The following is a 22,707-nucleotide window of genomic DNA, read 5'->3' on the forward strand; positions in this document are numbered from 1 at the left end:
AGGGTTTTGGTTCTCCATTTCACAACCATAATTCAGACTCTCTGCGCCAAGACCTGCGCCGAGTCCTGTAAGAGTGAAAAATAGACCAATATCAAGCTCAAGGTGATGGAGATCATTTCTGGTTTTGCACCTTTACAGGCTGCGAGTCTGAAAAATGACCGAAATATGGGAGGACTAAAACACTCTAATCACCTTTTATATGATCATCTGTTCCGTAGAATTATGTCTCATACTCATGATCAGTCGTTATTGTGTATTACTGATCAATATCATTCTCTCAGGCCGATCCTTGGAACGCGCAGCCCAAGTCAATCAAGTCATGCCCAATTATCTTAGCCGTTCGTTATCAAAAGGAATTTATCACAATTGTTCACACCCTATACGCCTCTGGATGTCGATGACGGGTCAGGAATTTGAGCTGTAATAACTCAAATTTATATATATAAGCATCGTGACTACTGGATATACAAGCCGGTTCCGGCCTTTAGCTAGTGAGGGTAGTGAAGTAAAGAATAATGAAGAGTGTCACCAGAGAGGTGTACTGCCTCTGCGCTGCTCTGCTAAACTGGGATACCGTTGATATATCACAATCACAGTATCATAAAAAAAACCCAAACCATATCAAAATCACAATCGCCGAACAGAAGAATTCAATAACAACTAAAAGAAACGGTATCTAACATAACCTCCAACATAACCTTGCCTCTCAGTCGACTCACCATAATCAATAGCTCGATAAAAACAAACATCCAAATTAAACACAGCCATGCAATCAAAACTTTTAAAATACACATGACATACTCGGCACAGGACTCGGCATAGGGCCCGGTATCCCTTGGACGGATGAAAGTGGTCAAATTCGCGACCTACCTCTTTCAGCTATCACTAGCTTTCTGTGGTAAATGTTGCTCATTCTTGATTGGCTCTGTTGTTGTTATAAACCGTAAAAAGCAAGGCAATTCCCTTACTAAATGGTGCACGGTCCAGGTCGCGAATTTGACCACTTTCATCCGTCCAAGGGATAGGTATATACTAATTAGATTTCCATCTGTGAAAGAAAGCTGGAACCGAAAGAAACATTGTCGATCACAGATATAAGGACCTGGATTGACAATTGATATGATAGTAATAACATGTGAAAGAGAGATACCCCGCCAATGCGAAAGGTTTTATAGAGGAGAACTCCCGATATGAGTACCCATCTGCAAGATCTCTTCTGTCTCAATTACCTCATGCACACCAATTATGTCTCTACTCGTAGTTTTTTGGCGTTTCCGGACGCAACTGCTATTGCATACACAGAAAAAACTCGCCAAGGCTATCTTTTTGTAGGGCATGCAATAGCAGTTGTGTCCGAAACGCCAAAAGACTACGAAGACTTAACCTTCTAAAGACATACTGAGTCTAGGAAAGAAACTCGTCCCAAGTTCGGACGCCTTGAAAGAGATTGATTCTCAGCCGAAATCGATCTTGAGATATATCTGATAATTATCACATGAGAATTGGCGCCATAGCTCCTCTGCTAATAGCACGGAATGTAAGTATTAATATATCATATTTAGGTGAATCCGATGCTCGGAATCTATCAAGCGCTATCCGGAATATGCCTCGGCCACTGAAGCTGTCATCAGAGCTTGCATGAACCTTTCTTCTGCATGAAGTTTTTTCTTCTGCATGAACTTTCTTCTTCAATCACCGCTCGATCAGCTAATACTCCGTTTCTCTGCGGAGTGGAGCGATCTTTAAAAGCAATTACTCGTTGCCAAGCCTGCAGCTAAGTAATATTTCTATCTAAAGGTTTGCTTCTCCTTCCGGATTCTGCTATTAATAGAGGATGTGGTCGGGGAGTGCATGGTCCACAACCTACATACACAATCGTCTATTTACGTAAGTTCTGTCGTGTAACCGGTGAGTAGAGTAGACCTGAAAATTAACCCACTCTTAGTACACGTGAAAATGAGCAGAATCATTACTGCAATAGGCATTCCGCACATTGATCTCAGAATTGAGGACCCCACGACCCCCATGTTTTATTCTACGAAGCTGGGCTCCTTAAAGCACGATGCGCCCAAACAGACTACCTCTGAAACTTTCGTTCATCAGTCTTCTCACTCTCCTCGCAAGTAGAGTTGCCATTGTGCCCTTCATTTTCTCGCCTCGCTACCTTACCTAGTGTAACCTGTCATTAGAAGTATCTTGATCGATTTCACATCGGCAATCCGCCATCAAGTATGTCTTCGGATACAAATGTAAACGCGCGGCATCAAGCCATCAGCGGATTGTTTCTAGGACCAAGGGCAGAGAACGCCAGTCAATTCAAAGACCTCATCAACTATGTCATCGATGGGCATATATCCCGAAGACAGTTATTCCAGCCCAATGACAGTGTAGGCGGCCTTTTTGGTCACCCAGATATACTTCGCATATGGTTCATGAGCCCTGCATGCCCGCCATCATGGGCTACCTGACCGGAATGCTCTGTAACCAGAACAACATCATTGCAGAGGCTAGCCCATTCACAACTTTGCTCGAGTCGGAGGTTGGGATGGATCTCTGCAGGCTAGTTGGGTTTCAAACTCTCGGAGATGGCCCTCAAACCCAGGAGAATGTAGCTTGGGGTCATATTACTTCCGGCGGAACTGTAGCAAATCTTGAGTCACTTTGGTACGTTCTCGAAGATTCCATAAGTGCAGAAGGTTATAATATTTAGCTTTATTAACAGATATCTACTCTAGGGTTGGTCAGTAGGAACATTCGTCGAATACTATAACAAACTTACTTACCTCTTGTCCTTCTAGCTCGTAACCTCAAGTTCTATCCACTTTCCTTGCGATGGGCTATCGATGAGAATGCTCTCCCTACCGAGGTTGCTACCAATTTTCAGGTGGAAACCTGTGACGGTGAAAAGAAGCTTTTCCAGTCTCTCACGCCCTGGGAGCTTCAGAATCTCAAACCGGAAACAATTCTAGATATTCCCAAAAGATTTAGAGATGAGTTTTTCATAACATCAACATTCCTCGATAACGTGATGGATCGATACAGCATTCAAACCATTGGGAGAGGGGCGCTTGAAGCTAAATTCAATATCATTAAACCTGCTCAGGTTATGGTATCAAGTACAAGACATTACTGTTGGCCTAAGGGCTCCGGTTAGTAATTTAACTTCTCTTTCCTTCTGAGATAGCATTTGCTAATTTAATAACAGCTGTCCTCGGGATTGGATCCGGAAATCTGAAAAACATCCCGATTGATAATCAAGCGCGGATTGATATGGTCGCACTCGAGAAGCAGCTTCGAGACTGCTTGAAGGATCAGCAGGCTGTCTACACTGTAGTTGCAGTCACCGGCTCAACGGAGGAAGGCTCGGTAGATCCAGTGGAAGACATTGTGAAGCTGCGTGAAACCCTGCAGGCAGAGGGTATGTCATTCTTGATCCATGTTGATGCTGACTGGGGTGGATACTTCAAGACTATGGTACCCCCGTTGGGTGTACCATACAAAGGCCCTATCGATGAGCAAGAATACGTTGGTGCTCTCAGACTCAGGGATCACACTGAAACACACTTGAGAGCAATGGCTCATGTTAACTCTGTCACCTTGGACCCACACAAAACTGGCTACATTCCCTATCCAGCCGGAGCCCTATGCTATCGTGATGAAAGAATGAGGTTCTTAGTCACGTGGTCGAGTCCTTACATCTCGGGGGCCGGAATGGGAGATATTGGTATCTATGGCATTGAAGGAAGGTATGTCCTCAACATCGCTCCGATTCTGAAAGATGCCCAAACCTCTCGCTAAGATTATCTCGTATGAATACAGCAAGCCCGGGGCTGCAGCCTCAGCTACATACGTCGCGCATTGCTCTATTCAGCTGAATGAAAGCGGATATGGAAGCTTGCTAAGCGAAGCCGTTTTCTCAAGCGCCAGGGTAATTCACTAACTATCATTTCTTTTTAAGAGGGACTAACGTGAGGACCCGTTGATAGATATCTGCCTATTTCGCCACAATGGAAACTGGTACCTTCGTTGTTGTACCCTTCAACATGCTACCGACAGAGGATCGCAAAGCGGTCAAGAGATACGGAAGTAGTGAGGCTGTCAAAGCACAGAGGGAATACATCTCCAAAAATATCCTCGATAAAGAGAACTGGGATCTCTCCAAAGATGAAAAGGCAATGGAGCTTCTCAGGGAAATTGGGTCCGAAATGGTCATCAATTCCTTTGCTTGCAACTTCAAAGATAAGGATGGAAAATGGAACGAGGATGTCGAAGAAGCAAACTTTTACAATGCATGTATCGTCGACAGGCTCCGAGTAGGGGGAGAGACAGCTCCACCAATTAACGAGACGAAGTTCTTCATCTCATCCACCGAGTTCTATCACTCTCAGTATGGAAAATGCGCCGAGGACTATAAGACTCGTCTTGGCCTCGACTTCAAGTCCCGACGGGAGCTTCCTCAGGACCTGTACATCTTGAGAAATGTTTTGACATCGCCGTTCCTGACCTTTCAGAGAACTATTCTCAAGGAGGTAATGGCGGAGTTTGAGAGAGTCGCGGAGGAGCAGGCGAAGGTAAGAATCTTTGTATTTAATAAAAACTTCAATCATACTCTTCAAGATTCGGAAAGCCTTTTATTTGCCATCTTCCACGCGGATTCCAGTCTGAGCTGACTGTTTGCCTATACATAGGTCCGTCAAGAACGCAACCGACCAGACCTTCCTGATATTCAACGATTCATCATGCAAGGCACGGATATATTGCATCTTGTGCACCAACATCTCTTCCACATGGCCGGCCACCGCGAACAGCTCATTGTAACTGCGGATATCCCATCTGGGCACATGGATAGCTATGTCAAGGCCAGAAATGAAGATACTGAGAACCGAACAATCATTCTCGTCAGTGATGAACCAGTGGCTATGATAAATGTTGCAGAAGGAAAGTCTTTTATGGCAACAGTTCAGTGGCTCGGTAAAGAAAGGTAATCGAACGCTATGCTCTCGGATGATGGTGATATATAACAAGCTGCACTCCCGACTGACGATAATACATGTGTTAGGGACGAGACACTGATCATCGCTAAGGGTGTCCAAGTCACGCTGACAAGGGTTATCAAGCGGCGTCCTCTAAATCACAAGTTTCTTGATGCAAGCTTCGAGTTGGCCTTTACACCCTTTTACCTCTACGGTACTCCGGCCCAGATGCATGCAGACCACATGCTTCTCTCCTCACCAAGCACTCAGATATCTGTAAATCGTGTGTCTTTCGAGGAGGTAGGGAAAACGCTTGATAAAGACCTCCTCGAAAGAGGTCTGCTGGCATTTGTTTTGAATGCTCGAAGGACAATGGATCTGGACCTGAACAAAGAGTTCTTCAACAGTCGAAATTGCTTCAAAGTGTTGATTTACATTGATCCCAACGAGGTGAACGCGGAGGGCCCTGGGCTTGCCCAAGTCGGCGATGCAAAACCAATTGCCGAAGGAAACATGATTCTTGGGGGAAGCGTTTTCTTTGATCTGAGGGTGAATCAAACTCCTGTTCCCGAACCTGATATCCGGCCGTTCAGCTACCCCGGTGAGCCGGAAAAGCAGACGCGGCGCGAGTATCTCAAGGAGTGTATTGCTCAAAGTCGGGTTTATTGATGCCCAGATACTGGACTGGCCAGCGATTCTATGATTTCCAAGAGAATGAATAGTCTGTACTATTTTCTCTTTACTTTATACTATCTTCCCTTTTCATTTCTGGCTTGGAAGATATCAATATTGGGATCTAACATTTCTTGCAATACCTCTTGATATAAATAAGAGAGAATGAATTGACGTGTTTAAATTTCATAAACCAACACGATGTAAAAATATATAACCAAGCCACATATGACCTGTCCAAAACCACGCCTAGTGATAGGTATATATATCAGTGACCCTTGTGAAGGCCAAATCGGTCGGCGCCACATCTTTTGGTGCTATTATTGACTCTGCAGTGTAGTTGGTGTGAGCCCTACAAAATTCGTCAGGGGCCATCGTGTCGCAGTCTATGGGGAGAGAAAGGACAGAAGCAGGAGTGTAAATCAGTGTTAATACTCTGTTGAGTCGAAATCTGATTGGGTAGAAGTGCCCCATCAAGACAAATAGAAGTAGATAGGAGGAGTCTGTTCTCTGGGATGGACCTCGCTTGAGGACCAAAAATCTGGTAAACGGCCAGAAGTGAAAGGTTTGTGATTGCAAGAATCATTCGGCATATAGAGCCCAAAGTTAAAGAACCGGATTACTGGCTAGTGAATTCTAATACAGCGAGACCAATGTTAAAGAAATGTCTTTTGAAGCACGGAAAACTGTCTCTGGCCCGAGATTAGCAGTTTCCATTTCAGATTTGATACAAGGAACGTACTGAAGCTATACTCTAGAAAGATTTGGCGTTCTCTCCTCCGGGTTATTGGACTAAGTTAATTACAAGCTAGGCCCAACCCAGATTTTTCTTGATAGAGTTGGGGGGAGGTAAAATCTTGGAGGTTCGGGGAAACTCTTGTCAAGGCCTGGTTCCTAAAGATATATTAACAGATGGGGTTTCATATATGGATTTTCGGAACGCAAGTACCCTCAGCAAACAATTCAGCGATGGCCTTTACCTCCTGTGCTTCACACGAATTTAAACCTGAAACGTATTATCTTAGGTCCGGGGGAGTACTTTTTTCTCTGTAATTTTCCGATGATGGTGTAGCAGATACATTACTTGATAATCGGCTATGCCTTGAATCTAAGCGCAAGAGTCTAATTGGGCAAGATAAAACCCGTAAGAAGCAAGTTGTGTTTATGGATTTTTGAACAGTAAGGTCAGGAATCCAAGGAAGACGCTTGAGGATTTAGTTATTCAGGGGGCTAACTACCACAATGGAGGTGTCAACCTTGCTACTTTTATATTCCGTCGGGAAAGGGAATGGTCCGGGTAAGTAATTGAATCTGGTCTTGAATGGCGGACAGTGATAGTTTCAAGAATACTGAAAGAGGAAGGTAGCCAATTAGTATTCCGAGGTTGCTGGTACAGGCTAGAACATCATCCGTTAAGACCTTGCGGGTGTATTTGTTCATACTGTGAATAAATTTCAACTACCAAGCCCCAATGTACAATTAAGCTCTACTTTCAGTTTCCCACTCGCAATGCTTATCACTCGCTAAGGTTTTGATATTGCCCCGACGTCATCTCCCACTAGTATGTTTGCTCTAGTACCTTTGCCGAGAACTCGTGTACGAATTAACAAAAAAGACAGGAGGGTGCACCATGTCTCGCCGCTCTACCCACTCTACACTACCAGTTAATACTCATACATGTTAGTGCCTGTTACATGTCCTGCGACGGCATCCAGTAGGGTCAAGGGCGCTGCTAGGATAGGCGAAGCACTTGGGTGCCAGGGCTAAGGAGATCTGATAAGATAGGTCTTGCATTGGAAAAAATTGGATGGATGTTTATCTTATCAGATTCTCGGTACTCATGGGAATGAAAGAACGACGACTGCCAAGACGCCAAGACGTTATCAATATCCCCCTCGCGTATGGCTGGGGACGCCTGTGGCTGAGGACGCCTTGAACCGGAGCAGTTTTGCAGTAAGTATCATATGAAACTATAATAATGTAAAAGGCTGAGAGTACTTTTCAATCTGTGCTTTGACCTAGTGGTGATTGATAAAATAGAAAACGAACTGCTTATTTAATTGCTTTACTACCGAAACATTTAGGCCTTATATATCCTCCCGTGGCCCCATGCCCATAGCCGCCTATGTCACAGGCGTCAAGCAGATATTACGCATTGGCACATAACCAGCGGGATGAACATGGATCGACACTTCTCCTTGCACACTCGAGTGCTACCACCCCTAACAGTGGGCGGTCGAAATTTAATAAATCTGGACTATTTGGATTAAGCTATCAGACAGTGTCTAAAGTAATACCCCTATATCAACTTACCAAATCATGTGATCAGGTAACCGCTCGTTTTGATTCGTGTTGTGACTCAATTGCAATCGTTTTGAGCTTGGCAACTACGATTGTAAAAAACCATATTGCAAACAACATGCCAAGAGATTGCGTATTCCCTCGAGCTCAGTCTTCTTTGCTGTTGGTTACAAGTACTTCATTATTTATAGCTGTGAAATGAATTCATCAACAAATTGTCACAACCCCTCACATTTCTGTTGAATTGATTAGCTCTAACATCTTCGAATAGGGAAAATCATCACAACTGTTTCGAAACACGATTTCTCGGCGAAACATCAAGGAGCTCTACTGGGAAAGCTTCTTTTGCTCCAACCATCATGTGTTTGGGGAAATGCCCATGCAAAGCGATAGTTCTGTAGCTTTCAAACGGTTTAATATTGTAGACCGGATTCCACTTGCTTGATGGCTGATGATACCACTAAGTCGAGGCAGAACTGTCTCCTATTTATACATGTTGGAACCTTTGCGAAGCCCCGCTTTCTAGTACTAACAAGATAATGCTAGTAGAATAATGCAATCGACCTAAAGATAAACCGGACAGAAAAGCGCCCCCGAATAGTCCTGTTCTCACGCCTAATTCCGTATTATGGGCCGACTCGGGAAGACTATGACGAGGTTCAGGGTTCGGAGTTATCGGGCTTGATACCGATTGATACTAGACGAAGTTTCCTAATGATAGAATATCGAAGAAAATGAACAAGAACAGGATCAAACGCTTCACGTTACGTTAAGTGAGAGCAAGACTAGGACTGGGACCAAGGGGCACAACCGAGCGGTTAAACGACTTGGATTCGTAAAGGTTCGAAGACAGAAAATACAATATATTCCTATATAACAGGAAGTTCGGATAAGGAGAAAAGAAAGAAAGTACAAAGAGAAACTACAACAATATATAGCTTCCAAAACCTGATGACTAATTCGTGTAATAGAAACTCATAGAAGGAAAACCCAAATACTATCGAAATCCTAAAAGAGAAACAACAAACGAACTCCCGATTACTAATCACTCTCCTTCCCGAACTTCTTCCTTACTCGCACTACGCCGTTACATTCTGACATGTAACCTTGAACTTGCAAATGCTAGTAACCGAGCTGTATCTTACTATTGTCCTTCTAAAGAGGCAGGGTTCTCCGACGGGATTCTAGGGTAAGTATCGAGGCTAGTATGGACTCGGATACGTTTATGGACTTGGACGGGGGACCGGACTGAGTACCGATCGAAAATAGAATATAGTGCTAACAAACAGAATGAAGACGTTGCGTGAAGAAGAAAGAAAGAGAAGTACAGAGAGATGGGACGAAGCTCCAGATATAAATCCCAAAAAGAAACCTGATGACTAACCCCAGCAACCACAATTAAAGAAATATCAAGCGAACATAATGAAATCCTATAACTAATCCTGATCCATCTTCCCTTCACCCAATGAAACGATTTCGCTGAGTTCTCGAAGGCATGCCAGTGGGGGCGGTCGGACCAAAATAGTCCTATACCTACTTCCCGAAGTAGAATAGCCAATAGCTGTAAGCCCCACTCCTACTCTATTCTAGGTAAGTCACTCTAATAGTAAGCGTGCTGTCACAATAGCCTAATACTAGTTTGGTCGCAACACGTGCTTCTCCAGTACTCGATACCTTTCTATGCTCATCCCTTCATTACCCGACTGTACTTCCATCACTGCCCGTAACTCGTTTTCCTCACTGTGCTTACTTTTTGCACAGCATCCCGTAATTCCTATAACATCATGACTGCTGGCCTGCTAGAGGTACTTATTGAGCTGGAAAGAGGTAAAAAGGTATTATAAAAATGAGGTATGAAGCGGGGGATGTGGAGATGGTGGGGCTGCTGTAGAGGTGGCGGTGTAGAAAAGGCTTGTACAAGTACATATATATACTAGCAGTAGGCCACCTCACGATCACGAGTTGTAGATTTCTGTAGGGAGGTAAGTGCTTCGGTCTCCCATAGTTTTGGGAGAATTCCCCTCCTCCCAGCCAATTCACTCTTCTGCTTGATATTCAATTTTCCAAGAATTCTTCAATCCGCCCCAGTTTTTTGGGAGGTTTCACCTCCTCCCAGCCACTGCACTCTTTCTTAATATTCATAATATACTCAATAATGTATTGTAACGGCAGCTAGACGGATTGGCTATGTGAGTTGTCTGGGTACAAGGGAGAAGGATTATGCAGTGTGGTTGGGTTTAGTGAAGTGGGTTTCTATTATGTTCTATTTGTTTCTGTTACGCGAGGGTATGAGTCAGCATTGGGATAGGGTATGGATATATAAGGGGGGCGTTGTCTCGTGATTTCTTGTTTCTCTTTCTTTCTCTTTTCTCTTTATGCAACCTCTGTACTTTACAGTCACGAATACTATTTGGTTCGCGCTACGTCATAGGGTTTACCCGGTATACTAGACCAGGTACAACCATCCATAGTCCATAGTCCACAGTCTCCGTTCTTGCCTTAGGTGTACCCTTCGGCCCCATAGTCCATAGTCCACGAACTTCCTACGTCCACGTCTTCGCCTCGGTTGTATTCCTTGGCTTCATAGTCCCTACGCCCATAGTCCCCGTTAGACTTAGGTTGCATCCTCTACAGCCAACCAATACAACACCGCCTCGCTTAGCTCTGGTCGCGACCATGTCCGACATCACTCAAGATACGTTGTTGCAGCGTCTTTCAGAATTTTTGACCATATATGGTCCTCTCCCAGCGGATATAGACTTCGGTGATGAACTTACCGAGGCCCATAATCTCATTGCTGAATGTTTGGAGGCTTTCACCAAGCCTTCCGAAATCCCCGAACCCGTTATCAACACGGCTCAAGAAGAGGTCATTATCGATCTCACCAAGGAACTCGAAGCAGCTGACGAAAAGGCTGCCGATCTATTGCAAACCTTGTCCGAATGCCAGGAAGACTTTACCGAGACTATCCAGGGCCGCGATGAAGTTATCGTTGCTCTCAAGGGCGAGCTCGAAGAATCAAAGGCCGAAGAAGAAGAACTTCGGTATCGTCTCGCCCTACACCAGGAAAGTCTCGCCATTGCCGACGAGAACCTCGCCGATGCTGAAGACGAAATTCTTCACATCATCTCTGCTGCAAAAGCCTGGGAAGCCCAAGCCAATGCCACTATTGCCGGTCTTCGTTCTCGTATCTCCGTCTCTGCCGCTACAGTTAAACCTCGCCATGTCTCCAAGTCTCGCTATCTGTCCCCTCGCTCTCAGGATCCCCGTACCATTAGTAATTGGCGAGAAAGGCCAATTGAAAATGTGTCCCCAAAGCCGGCGCTAAAAGGTCAGCCCCTTTGGTAAAAAATGGCAAACCAAAGGGGCCAGCCCCGCCACCTGTTTCTGTTCTCCCTGCTGCTGCTGTGTCTGAGGATAAGATGTCCGAAGACTCTCTTGTTGTTACCTGTTCGGTCTCTCAGAATTCCGACTCCTTCATTCCCACCTACGCTCTCATTGATACTGGAGCATCAGGATATGCTTTTATCGATGAATCTTTCGTACGTTACAATAATCTTGCAATGACCCCTCTTAGGAAACCTCGCCAGGTAGATGTTATGGATGGAAGACCTATCCAGTCAGGAGAAATTACCCACATTGTCGATGTTTCACTAGATATTCATGGCCACCGAGAAATTGCTTCATGTTTCGTTACAAAGTTGGGACATTATCCGATCGTGATGGGAATACCGTGGATGCGACGGCACGATGTCACCATTCGGCCAAAGGATAATCTACTTGTTTTTGATTCTCGGGACTGTATTAAACACTGTTCACTCAATGAAACTGCAGTCACTGTCCATGGAATATCGATCCCTCTACCAGAACATCATACTATTGTCGTTTCAGCAGTTGAGAAATCCACCGTCAACGTCAAGCAACTAGTACCAAAGGAGTTCCACCATCGTCTCCACATGTTCCAAGAATATGATGCTTCTGTCCTGCCGCCACATCGACAGTCCCATGATATTGAGATCGTATTGGAGGAAGGTAAACGACCTCCATATGGGCCAATATACGGCCTGTCCCAGATTGAATTAAAAGCGCTACGGGAATACCTCGATGAAAATCTACCAAAGGGATTTATCAGAGCTAGTGAATCACCGGCAGGAGCACCTATACTATTCGTAAAGAAAAGTGATGGGACTCTCCGGCTATGTGTGGATTACCGAGGTCTCAATGCGATCACAGTCAAAAATCGGTACCCGTTACCACTGTTAAAGGAAACTTTGGCTAAACTTTCGAAGGCACAGTACTATACCAAGTTGGATCTACGTTGGGGATACAATCAGATCAGGGTAGCGGAGGGAGACGAATGGAAAACGGCATTTAGAACTCGATATGGACATTTCGAGTATACAGTAATGCCGTTTGGATTAGCCAACGCCCCCGCCACCTTTCAACATTGGATTAATGATATTCTACGCCCCTACCTCGACCAATTTGTAACGGCGTATTTGGACGATATCCTGATTTATTCCGAAACTCTATCGGAACACAAGGAACACATTCAAAAGGTTTTGAAGGTACTTGATGAGAATCATGTCCATCTTAAACCTGAGAAGTGTGAGTTTATGGTTCAAGAAACAAAGTATCTTGGTTTGATTCTCACCCCGGATGGGAATCGAATGGATCCGAAGAAAGTTGTCGATGTTTTGGAGTGGTCTACACCAAGGAACCTTCATGATGTTCAAGTATTTTTGGGATTTGCGAATTTCTATCGACGGTTTATTTTAGGATATTCAAGGATTGTTGCTCCGCTTACGGCTTTGACCAAGAAAAATATTAAATTTGAATGGACGGATGAGAGGGAGGAGGCATTCCAGATATTGAAGAAGATGTTCATAACGGCACCCATACTAATGCATTTTGATCCGGATCGGAAAATCGTGGTAGAAACCGATGCATCCGACTATGTTTCTGCTGGAATCCTGTCCCAACGTGACAACGAAGGAATTCTACATCCAGTCGCTTTCTTCTCTAAGAAACATTCCCCTGCGGAATGTAACTATGAGATCTATGACAAAGAACTCCTGGCGATCGTACGATGTTTTGAGGAATGGCGACATCATTTAGAGGGGGCACAATTCCCAATTGAAGTTCTGAGCGACCATCGGAACCTTGAATATTTCATGTCAACAAAGTTATTAAACCGTCGACAAGCCCGTTGGTCGGAATTTCTTTCACGTTTCGATTTCGTCATTCAATTTAGACCAGGAAAACAAGGGGCGAAACCAGATGCATTGACTAGGAGGTCGCGTGACCTGCCTAAAGAAGGGGATGAGCGGTTGACCCATCAGAGTCAAGTGGTGTTGAAGCGAAAAAATTTAGATGCAAAGCTAAGTTTGTTCGCGGGTTCTTTTTCAAATGAATCCGCTGAAGGAATGTCCACTGTAGAAGAGTTGTTTTTAAATGCTTACCAAGTTGACAGTTTCCCGAACAAAGTACTCGCGATGCTTCGGAACGGCGTCCGTCACTCGAATAAGATCTCGCTTGCCGAATGTACGGAAGATAATAACGGTCGGCTACTTTACCGTGGCGCACTCTATGTACCGGATGTCGACGACCTTCGGCTAAGACTCCTAAAGGAACATCATGACAAACCATCGGCAGGCCATCCAGGTAGAGCGAAGACTTTGGAACTCCTGAATCGAGAGTACTACTGGCCACAGATGCGAAAATATGTCGACCAGTACGTTAGGAATTGCAGTGTGTGTGCCCGGAGCAAGGCACCACGCAATGCACCTTATGGGGTACTTCGACCTATGCCAATACCCGATGGACCATGGACAGATGTGTCAATGGATTTTGTTACCGACCTCCCAGAGAGCGATGGATACAATGCAATCTTGGTCGTGGTGGATAGGTTAACTAAGATGCGACACCTAATACCAACAACAAAGGAGGCGGATTCAAGGGAAGTAGCGAGACTGTATATTGACAATGTTTGGAAATTACATGGGTTACCCGACACTATGGTATCCGATCGAGGGACACAATTCGTTGCGGAATTCTGGAGGTCTCTTTGCGACCGTCTGGAAATATCACCAAAGTTTTCTACTGCGTTCCACCCTCAGACGGATGGGCAGACGGAAAGGATTAATGCCGTGATGGAACAGTACCTTCGGAGTTATGTTTCCTATCAACAAGATGACTGGACTCGATGGTTACCAATGGCTGAATTTGCGACCAACAATCACACTTCAGAAACAACAAAGATATCTCCTTTCTTTGCCAATTCAGGACGAAATCCAAGAATGACGTTCGGTCCTTTGGAACATGGTAGGACGACAGCAGAGGATCAGGCTAATGGTATCGCACGGGAGATGAAGGAGGTATTAGATTTTCTACGAGATGAGTTGTTCCGAGCGCAAAGGATTCAAGAAGAGTCGGCCAATACCAGTCGGGCTCCCGCTCCTCACTATCGTGTGGGAGATAAGGTTTTCCTATCCACCCGCCATGTCCTTACCAAACGACCCTCGAAGAAACTCGATTGGAAGCGTATTGGGCCATATGTTATTAAACGAATTGTCAATCCCTATGCCTATGAATTAGAACTTCCTCGTTCTATGAAGGTCCACCCTGTATTTCATGTTTCGTTACTGTCGCCGGAAGCCATTGATCCCCTACCAGGACAACAACAGTTACCACCACCACCGGTCGAAGTTGAAGGACAGGAGGAGTGGGAAGTCGAGAATATTTTGGATTCCAGGGATCGTCGAGGAAGATTTGAATACTTGGTTAAGTATGCCGGTTATGACGAAGCTTCGTGGCAGCCATTGTCGGATGTCGAACACTCGCCTGATATTGTCAAACGATTTCACGAACGATATCCACGGAAGCCTAAGCCTACCAGGAGGTAGGCCGTAGAGGGGGGAGTGGTCTGTAACGGCAGCTAGACGGATTGGCTATGTGAGTTGTCTGGGTACAAGGGAGAAGGATTATGCAGTGTGGTTGGGTTTAGTGAAGTGGGTTTCTATTATGTTCTATTTGTTTCTGTTACGCGAGGGTATGAGTCAGCATTGGGATAGGGTATGGATATATAAGGGGGGCGTTGTCTCGTGATTTCTTGTTTCTCTTTCTTTCTCTTTTCTCTTTATGCAACCTCTGTACTTTACAGTCACGAATACTATTTGGTTCGCGCTACGTCATAGGGTTTACCCGGTATACTAGACCAGGTACAACCATCCATAGTCCATAGTCCACAGTCTCCGTTCTTGCCTTAGGTGTACCCTTCGGCCCCATAGTCCATAGTCCACGAACTTCCTACGTCCACGTCTTCGCCTCGGTTGTATTCCTTGGCTTCATAGTCCCTACGCCCATAGTCCCCGTTAGATGTATCCTTTAGTCGCGCTGGCTGCTCAGGATGGGTGATGCTTATTCAAAATCCCTAACCCTGATAATGTCTCGAACAGTGTCTCAAATAGTGCAAACCAACCAATCAATCCGCCTCTAAATGTCTCACATACTTTTGAGACATGGGTATGACAGTACCGGGTTTTGAGGGTAAGAGATCAGAAACTGATAAGTGAATGTTGCGGTGAATACGTGTATTTGTCTTATCAGATTCTGATCACTTTTCGCTATACCCCAGTATATATTTCATGGATCGACTGGTGAATACATTGGGTTACGAGGAGTTTGATTAGTCAGAAGGGTTCTATTTGATTCTATCGAGTTCTGTGGGTTGTAAGCGTGTGAGTCACTTTGTATTTGTCATCGCTAGGATTTCCTTGGGTATATTAAGGAGGTTTCGTCTTCGTTTCTTGTTCTTCTTCTTTTCTTTCTTTTATTACGCAACGTCTTCTGTATCTACGCTGTCTATTACTATACAATATTATCTTCCTCTTCTTTACTCAAGAAGACCACCGCTTCGCTTCCCCTTGTTCCGTTGACCCTTACCGATGCCAGAGTGCCTTCGGACCCATATTGCGAGTTCCCACACCGACCCCTACTACACCCTTCGTACCCTGCGGAATACTCGCTACTCGCCCCCTTGAGAACATATTAGATTAGTCATCGTGTTGCGTTGGCACTAGAAACATCCACTTCAGAGCCCCGTTGAACCAGATATATCATCCGTTCAAAGTTAACGACCAATATGTCATCCTCACCACCTTGCCCGCTATTGTCACTACCCCCTGACATCATCTATCTCATTTCCGACTACTTAACCATCTGAAGAATAGCATTTCTCGCCCGCACCTGCCACGCCATTCACGCTTTGCTTATACTGAAGCTTGATCGACAGGAGGCCTGCCAATGGGCTCATCTGGCCCGCAAAATACCCCAGCCCAGCCTTGTCTAGCACATCAAAGCCGCGGCCTAGCCTAGCCCAGCCATTTAACAAACGCCTGGGCTGGGCCTAAGTGGCCCATCAACAGGTATATGAATTTAAAGAGCATGACATGGATTAAAATAGATGCAGTTCGACTTTTCTCAGCAACTTTAATCTTTTTCCTTCTATGGTGCATCCAATCATAAAGGTAGTCAAAAAATTGGGGCGAGGTCGAGATTGAATAACATTCCGACAAAACAAATTATGAAAAATCCGGTTGGTAAAATTGAAGTATTAGTAATGAAGGAGAATTTTACCAACCAGATTTTTGATATCTCACCTGGTTAAAAATTATTCAAGGTTGAAATTCGTTATTTTAATTTGTAAAATGCGCCAAGCAATCACAAAGTGGAACAGGCTTAGCAGTAGGGTAACTGCAACCTCAACCTCACTATAACGTGGGTCTATGGATGATGGACTATAGTGCCAAGGAATACAACCGAGACGAAGACGTAGTAGAAGATGTTCGTGACTATGGACTATGGGGCGGCTCTGTTTGGGTCTGATAACCAAACTGAACCCTATGACGTAGCGTAGAACAAGAATAATATTCGTGGAGTAGAATACAGAAGAAGAAGAAGAAGCTTATATTGCTTTGAAGTACAAGACTTATCGCACGCCGAACCAACCGCCTAAAACACGAACCGGACAAAAACAAAAAGAAAGGGAAAAAAAACAACAAACACAAACAAACAAAAACAAAACAAACACAAACAAACGCAAGCAAAAATAAGGAGATTCCGGAACGACACTCAACCAGAAAACCCAACGACAAGGAGAAATAACTTATCTCAGCGGACTCGGGCGCTAGATCCATCAAAACAAAGTAAAAAAAAAAAAAAAAAAAAATAAAACCAAAATTAAAAGGTAAGAGAAAACTGCCCTTCCTAATCCCGTCCCTAATCATTTTCTTCCATCCCCTCTTCCAGGTCCGCCTCCGCCTCCGCCGACTCGTACCATTTCGAGAGTTGAGATTTTTTTGCAAATTGTAGGATAAGATCCGTTCTCAGGTTTGTAAACATCCAGTTTCCCCAGGTCATCGCTCCTGGGATCTTCTCTATCAAAGAGGCGCGGATTCGAGCCCATGCTGGGCATTCCATAAGTGTATGTTTCGCTGAGTTTTCCATACCACACTGGCATGGTTCGGGGTCTGTATATATTGCGTGTTTGTCGATTCGGGTGGTTTGGCACCGGATTCGAAATACTTTTTTTGCTTCCGTAAGGGTGAGTTTCGCAATCTTGGGAGGGGGGCGGAATTCCCCCCGGTGGTGATATTTCGGTATTGGTTGTGTATTCCATTCTTCCAATAGGTGGTCGCGTAGTAGTTTATTTTGATTCCACTTGTCTCTCGCATTTCCGGGGGTTTGATATGGGAGTAAGAGGGAGGCGATTCGGTGTAGGCCTGTTCCTTTGATATTTGCTTCTCTGTATGGGAGGAGCTCGATCAGGGATTCATTGTTGGGGTGGGTTGCGTCGGTGCAGAGTATTCTGGTTCCGTACTTTCTTGAGCGATATGTCAGGAGATGTTCTAGGGGGGGGTAGGCCTGCTTCTCGGAGGAGTTTAGCTCTCTTGGTCCATCGTGGTAGGCCGGTGATGACCCGGGCCGCTTCATTGTATAGTGGTTCGAGGGATCTTATAATGTGGTCTGCGCCAGTCCACCAAGCCTCGGATCCGTAGAGCAGGCTTGGAAGGAAGCCTTGTGTTATTAGGTGGTGCACTGTCTTAACTGTTATGCCTGGCAGGCGGGCAGTGTTTCGGATTTGGTGGAGGGCTTTCAGGCCTTTAGCAATCGCTGCTTCGACATGGGGCCGGAAGGAGAGGGTCGGATCTATCCAGACTCCTACATATTTCAGCCTCTCTTTGGGGTATATAGCGGTATTATTGATTTTGACTGGAAGTCGTGGTTGTTGTATGGATGATGTGGTGGGGCGGAAGAAGATCAGGTCGGATTTATCCAGATCGTATTTAATTTGGAGTGGCTCGGCTTTTATTAGTCTTTCTCTCATACGTTTCTCCATTCTTTTAATTATGAAGCCTGGTGTTTTGGATATTTGCACCAGCGCATCATCATCGATGTATGTAGTGTCCATCTCTTTCGGGCTGTGTGTTGGGTCCAGGATTACTCCGGCATAAATCATGAATAGTACCGGGGACATGGGGCTACCTTGCGGCACTCCGGAATCATAGGGCTGTGGTTCCTCTAGCTCCTGGTTGAATTGGAACTGTAGTTTTCTGCCGGTGTTGAATTCCTTGCACTATTCTGTTAGGTAGGTGGGGAATTTTTGCTGGTGCATGATTTCTGCGAGGAGTAGGTGATCTACACAGTTAAATGCTCCCTGGATGTCGTTGGTTAGGATCGCTGGTCTGTCCCGCCGGGCGACTCCGGTGCTGTTTTTCAGTAATAGGTTTTGTTGGATTGGTGTTTGGGTTCTTAAGAGGGCGTCGACTGCTGAGATGGTTGGTCTTCCTCCAAATTGATTCGCTGAGAGTGTGCATAGGATTTCTCCGGAGATGCAGAGTCTTTGAGCCACTATTTTCTCCAGGATTTTGCTGAAGCATTGTAGGAGGGAGATGGGCCGATATGCTTTTGCTTCGTGATAGTTTGCCTTGCCGGGTTTCGGGATCGGGATGCACTTTGCTATTTTCCATTCCGCTGGATGTACTCCGTGCCGAAGCATAGCGGAGACCATGTCTTGGATTAGAGTTGTGTTCGCTTTAACTATTGCTTTGATAAAGGTGTAGGGAATGCCATCCGGGCCGGTCACCGAATGCGCTGGGCAGGAGTCGATTGCTTTCTTGAGTTCTTCAGGGGTAACTATGTCGAAAGTGTTGCTTAGGTCAAAAGAGGGGGGTCTAATGTTTAGGGGGGGATGATCGGGGGGCGTCCGTTTTGAGGGGAAAAGTTGGGCTCTTAGAGCTTGGCACTTCCCCGCAAACGTTTCTTCACCTTGTATGGTTGGTATGATTGTGTCTCTTCTCCTTCCTGCATTAAGGACTCTCCAGACCTCACTACCTTTCGCTTCGTTCATCGTCTTTTCCCGCTGGTCTGCTTTTGCCTTCCGGATCATGACTGTCCATTCTCTGCATGCCTTCCGGTGTTCCTCCACATGGTTTGGGTTCTTTGTATTTCTCGCCTTCCTTCCTGCCGAGTTTACTTTTGCCTTCATTTGTTTCAGTTTGTCTGACCACCAGGAGTTAGCTCTTACCCCCTCCTTCGAGAGTGGCGTAACTATGTTGATTGTTGACTTGACCAGCTCTAGGAAGAATTCAACCGTTTGTTCCGTGTGTTCCTTGGTCTCCCATGCCTCTGCGGGGAGGGAAAGGTTTGATATGTGGTTATCCAATAGCTTCCAGTCTGTTTGTCGCCACATTCGTCTTGGTACAAAGGGTGGTTTTTCCAAGTGTAGATGGACAGAGGTTCTCCCGTGGTCTGAGCCCGCTCCGTAGGGTTCAGTGCTCCATCGTAGGTTGTGGTCAAGTATCGGGCCTTTTACGAACGTGAGGTCGATGATTGTGGGCCTTTTCCCTCTGTCTCTGGGGAAATGCGTGTAGACTCCTGGTTCATTCAGGAGGGTCAATTTCTGTCGCGTTATCCATTGTTTTAGCCGAGCACCATTGACGCGGTCTGCTCGAATGTTGTTTCTGTATTCATGTGAATTTACTCCGTACCACATTTGATGGTGGCAGTTGAAGTCTCCCATTACTAGGCAATTGTCAAGGGTTTGGATTGTACTTGCTATTTGGGCGAAGGGGCCACTTCGGCCTGGGGAGTATATGTTTAGGATTTGGGTTTTCTTGTTCTGGATTTCTACCGTAATCGATACTATGAAGTTATCATATGTGTAGTGGTGTTTTGGTTTGAGGTTGGAATGTTTGCGGACGTATGTTGCGCATTTTGTATTGGTATTGCTGGCTGTAAAAAGGTAAAAGAGGTTTGATTCTGGTGGGTATCCCTCTGTTGAGATCCATGGTTCTTGTAATAGTAGAAAAAATATGTTAGAATCTGTTTCCGCTTCCTCCACCGCCGCCTTGGTGGTTAGTTCACTCCGTGCACAATTAAGTTGGTGTGCGAGCGTGGTGGTTCGGGGCCTAAGCATTATTTGTCATGTGTTGGTCGTCTTCGGGAACGGGTGCGACTTCGACCGGGGCGGTAGCTGGTACTTGAATTATTGGCAGTAACTCTTGGGCGGGTGCGGCAGGTGGGTCTTGGGCGGGTAGGGCGTTTTCCTTTCCTTTGTTGAGGAATCGGCGTTTGACTCTTTCGGGGCATGCTGGGTCGGAGGCCTTATGGATTCCTTTGCAGTTCAGGCATCTGATTGGGGTGTGGGTGCATTTGTATCCTCCCTGGCATTCATTGCATGAGTGGAAGCTGGTGAGGTGATCTCCGGCGCAATGGCCGCATTTCCCGTTGTTTTTGCATTTCTCCTGGCGGTGGCCGTATTCTAGGCATTTCGCACACTGGGTGTCTGGGAAGGTTGGGAGGAAAGCCTCGATATGGCATCTTCGGTTGAAGAGGGATAGGAATTTGACTCCTAGTGTTTCCGTAGTGATTTGTCCTGGGAGCGCAATGACCATTGATGAGTGGGTTTTTTCCATTCGAGTCTCTGCTCTGGAGATCCAGCGGGGAACCTGGGCAAGTTGGAATTCCTCTCCATAGTTGCTTCTGATTTCAGATGCTACCAATTGTCCTGCCTCGATGCCCTCCCCGATCGTTGTGGGGATTCCGTGGAGAAGGAACTTTGACCATTTAGAGTTTGCGCGGATATTAACGACCGGTACTTGAAGGGTGAGGAGGGCCTCTTCGATTTCTTTGGTATATTCCATTGCCTTTGTTGCCGGGGTGATGAATTTTGTTTCCAGGATGAAATTGTCTTTGGGTGTTCTTCTTGCTGAGATAAAGTGGCAAGATTCGTCCTGAATTCTTGCGTTGACAAGGGTGCTGATCTCGGAGGGGTTGGCGTCAGATGGGGCGGTGGTTTCAACAATAATTTCTCTGTTGATTTTGGTATATTCTGGTTTAAAGAGGGGGTCCGCTTTTGGCTTTGCGGGCTTCTTTCTTTTCTCGACAACCTGGAATTTCCCTTGGGCAGGGTCGGCAGCTGCCACGGCTGCCCAGGTGCCTGCTTTTCATCCACGAGATGGGGCTTGTGGTGGTGCTTGAGGAGCTGCCTGTGGCGCTGCTTGGAAGACAGTTTGGGGAGCTGCAGGAGGGGCAGCTGGAGGGGCCTTTCTCTGTCTCTGTGGTTGTTGTGGTTGTTGCGCTTATTGCGGTTGTTGTTGTTGTTGTGGTTGCTGCGGTTGTGGTTGTTTGTTGAGGAGGGAATGGATCGCCGAATGCATGTTGGTGATCATGTTTGTCTGTGCCTCGATTTGATGTTTCACTGTTTCCACTGTTCTCCGGAGTGTGATCGATTGCTCTTCGAGGATTTCAATCCTGTCGGAGGGAGGGCAGATCCGGCTGGTTGCATGTCTAATGGCCCAGGTGATGTAATTTAGGTCTGTCTGGGTGTGGGTAGTGTGGGGGACAGTACTCGGATAGAGGTACTCGATTCTCAGTTGGTAGGGGTCGTTATAGTCGGATTCTGTTGCGAAGGTCGAGGAAAATTCCTGTTCCTGTGCTCCGGATGGGGTTGGATCGGGGTCCTGGGTGTTCCTGTTCTGTGGGGGGGCTGTCCCTTGTGGGGAAGACTGGGTGAAAAAAGACTGGAGTGAAGCCTGCTGCGACATGACTGAGTATCCAGTTCTTCTGGCGGCGTAGATTGATTTTTCGGATAAGTTTCTTTTCCTTCCTTTCGGGAGGTCAAGGCTGGAGAATTCTTCGCTAGAACCCAGTTTTGGTAGGGTTTCTTTCGCCTAGAACAACAAACGCGACCGTACGGTCAGGGACGAAGTGGCTCAGCCTGGTATGGTATACCAGGGTAAACCAAGAGGAATAATAAAATGTTTTGAAGCGAGGTTTATTGTCAGGAAGTTTTGCGAGCCTTAGCGCGCCGGGAGAATACAGAAGAAGAAGAAGAAGAAACTTATATTGCTTTGAAGTACAAGACTTATCGCACGCCGACCCGACCGCCTAAAACACGAACCAAACAAAAGGACAAAAGGAAAGAAAACAATCAAACACAAACAAACAAACACGAACAAAAGCGAACACGAACAAACATCAACAAGAATAAGGAAATTCCGGAACGACACTCAACCAGAAACAACCCAACGACAAGGAGAAATAACATATCTCAGCGAACTCAGGCGCTGGATCCATCAAAACGAAGTAAAACCAAAGATAAAAAGATACAAAGGAAACCACCCTTTCCTAATCCGTCCCTAATCATTTTCTTCCATCCCCTCTTCTAGGTCCGCCTCCGCTTCCGCTGACTCGTACC

The 22,707-nt window shown here is 45.7% G+C and overlaps 2 protein-coding genes across 2 annotated transcripts; one reads left to right on the forward strand and one right to left on the reverse strand.

Moving 5' to 3' along the window:
* Positions 1 to 2,455: 2,455 nt before the first annotated feature.
* H6S33_008232 (uncharacterized protein) lies at positions 2,456 to 5,642 on the forward strand (the record flags this gene model as incomplete). Its single annotated transcript, XM_044839596.1, has 7 exons — positions 2,456 to 2,696; positions 2,799 to 3,149; positions 3,206 to 3,746; positions 3,820 to 3,928; positions 3,987 to 4,571; positions 4,689 to 4,981; positions 5,060 to 5,642. 7 exons carry the CDS (start codon positions 2,456 to 2,458, stop codon positions 5,640 to 5,642), a joined length of 2,703 nt encoding a protein of 900 aa, XP_044688423.1.
* Positions 5,643 to 17,225: 11,583 nt separating this feature from the next.
* On the reverse strand, positions 17,226 to 21,565 carry H6S33_008233 (uncharacterized protein; the record flags this gene model as incomplete). Its single annotated transcript, XM_044839597.1, has 5 exons — positions 17,226 to 17,765; positions 17,827 to 18,582; positions 18,649 to 20,355; positions 20,456 to 21,408; positions 21,463 to 21,565. Coding segments are annotated over 5 exons (4,059 nt in total), but the record flags the coding sequence as incomplete, so codon positions are not given.
* Between the last annotated feature and the right edge of the window lie 1,142 nt (positions 21,566 to 22,707).

The sequence above is a fragment of the Morchella sextelata genome (genome assembly GCF_020137385.1).
Source record: "Morchella sextelata strain SCLS chromosome Unknown scls_25, whole genome shotgun sequence".
NCBI lineage: Eukaryota > Fungi > Ascomycota > Pezizomycetes > Pezizales > Morchellaceae > Morchella > Morchella sextelata.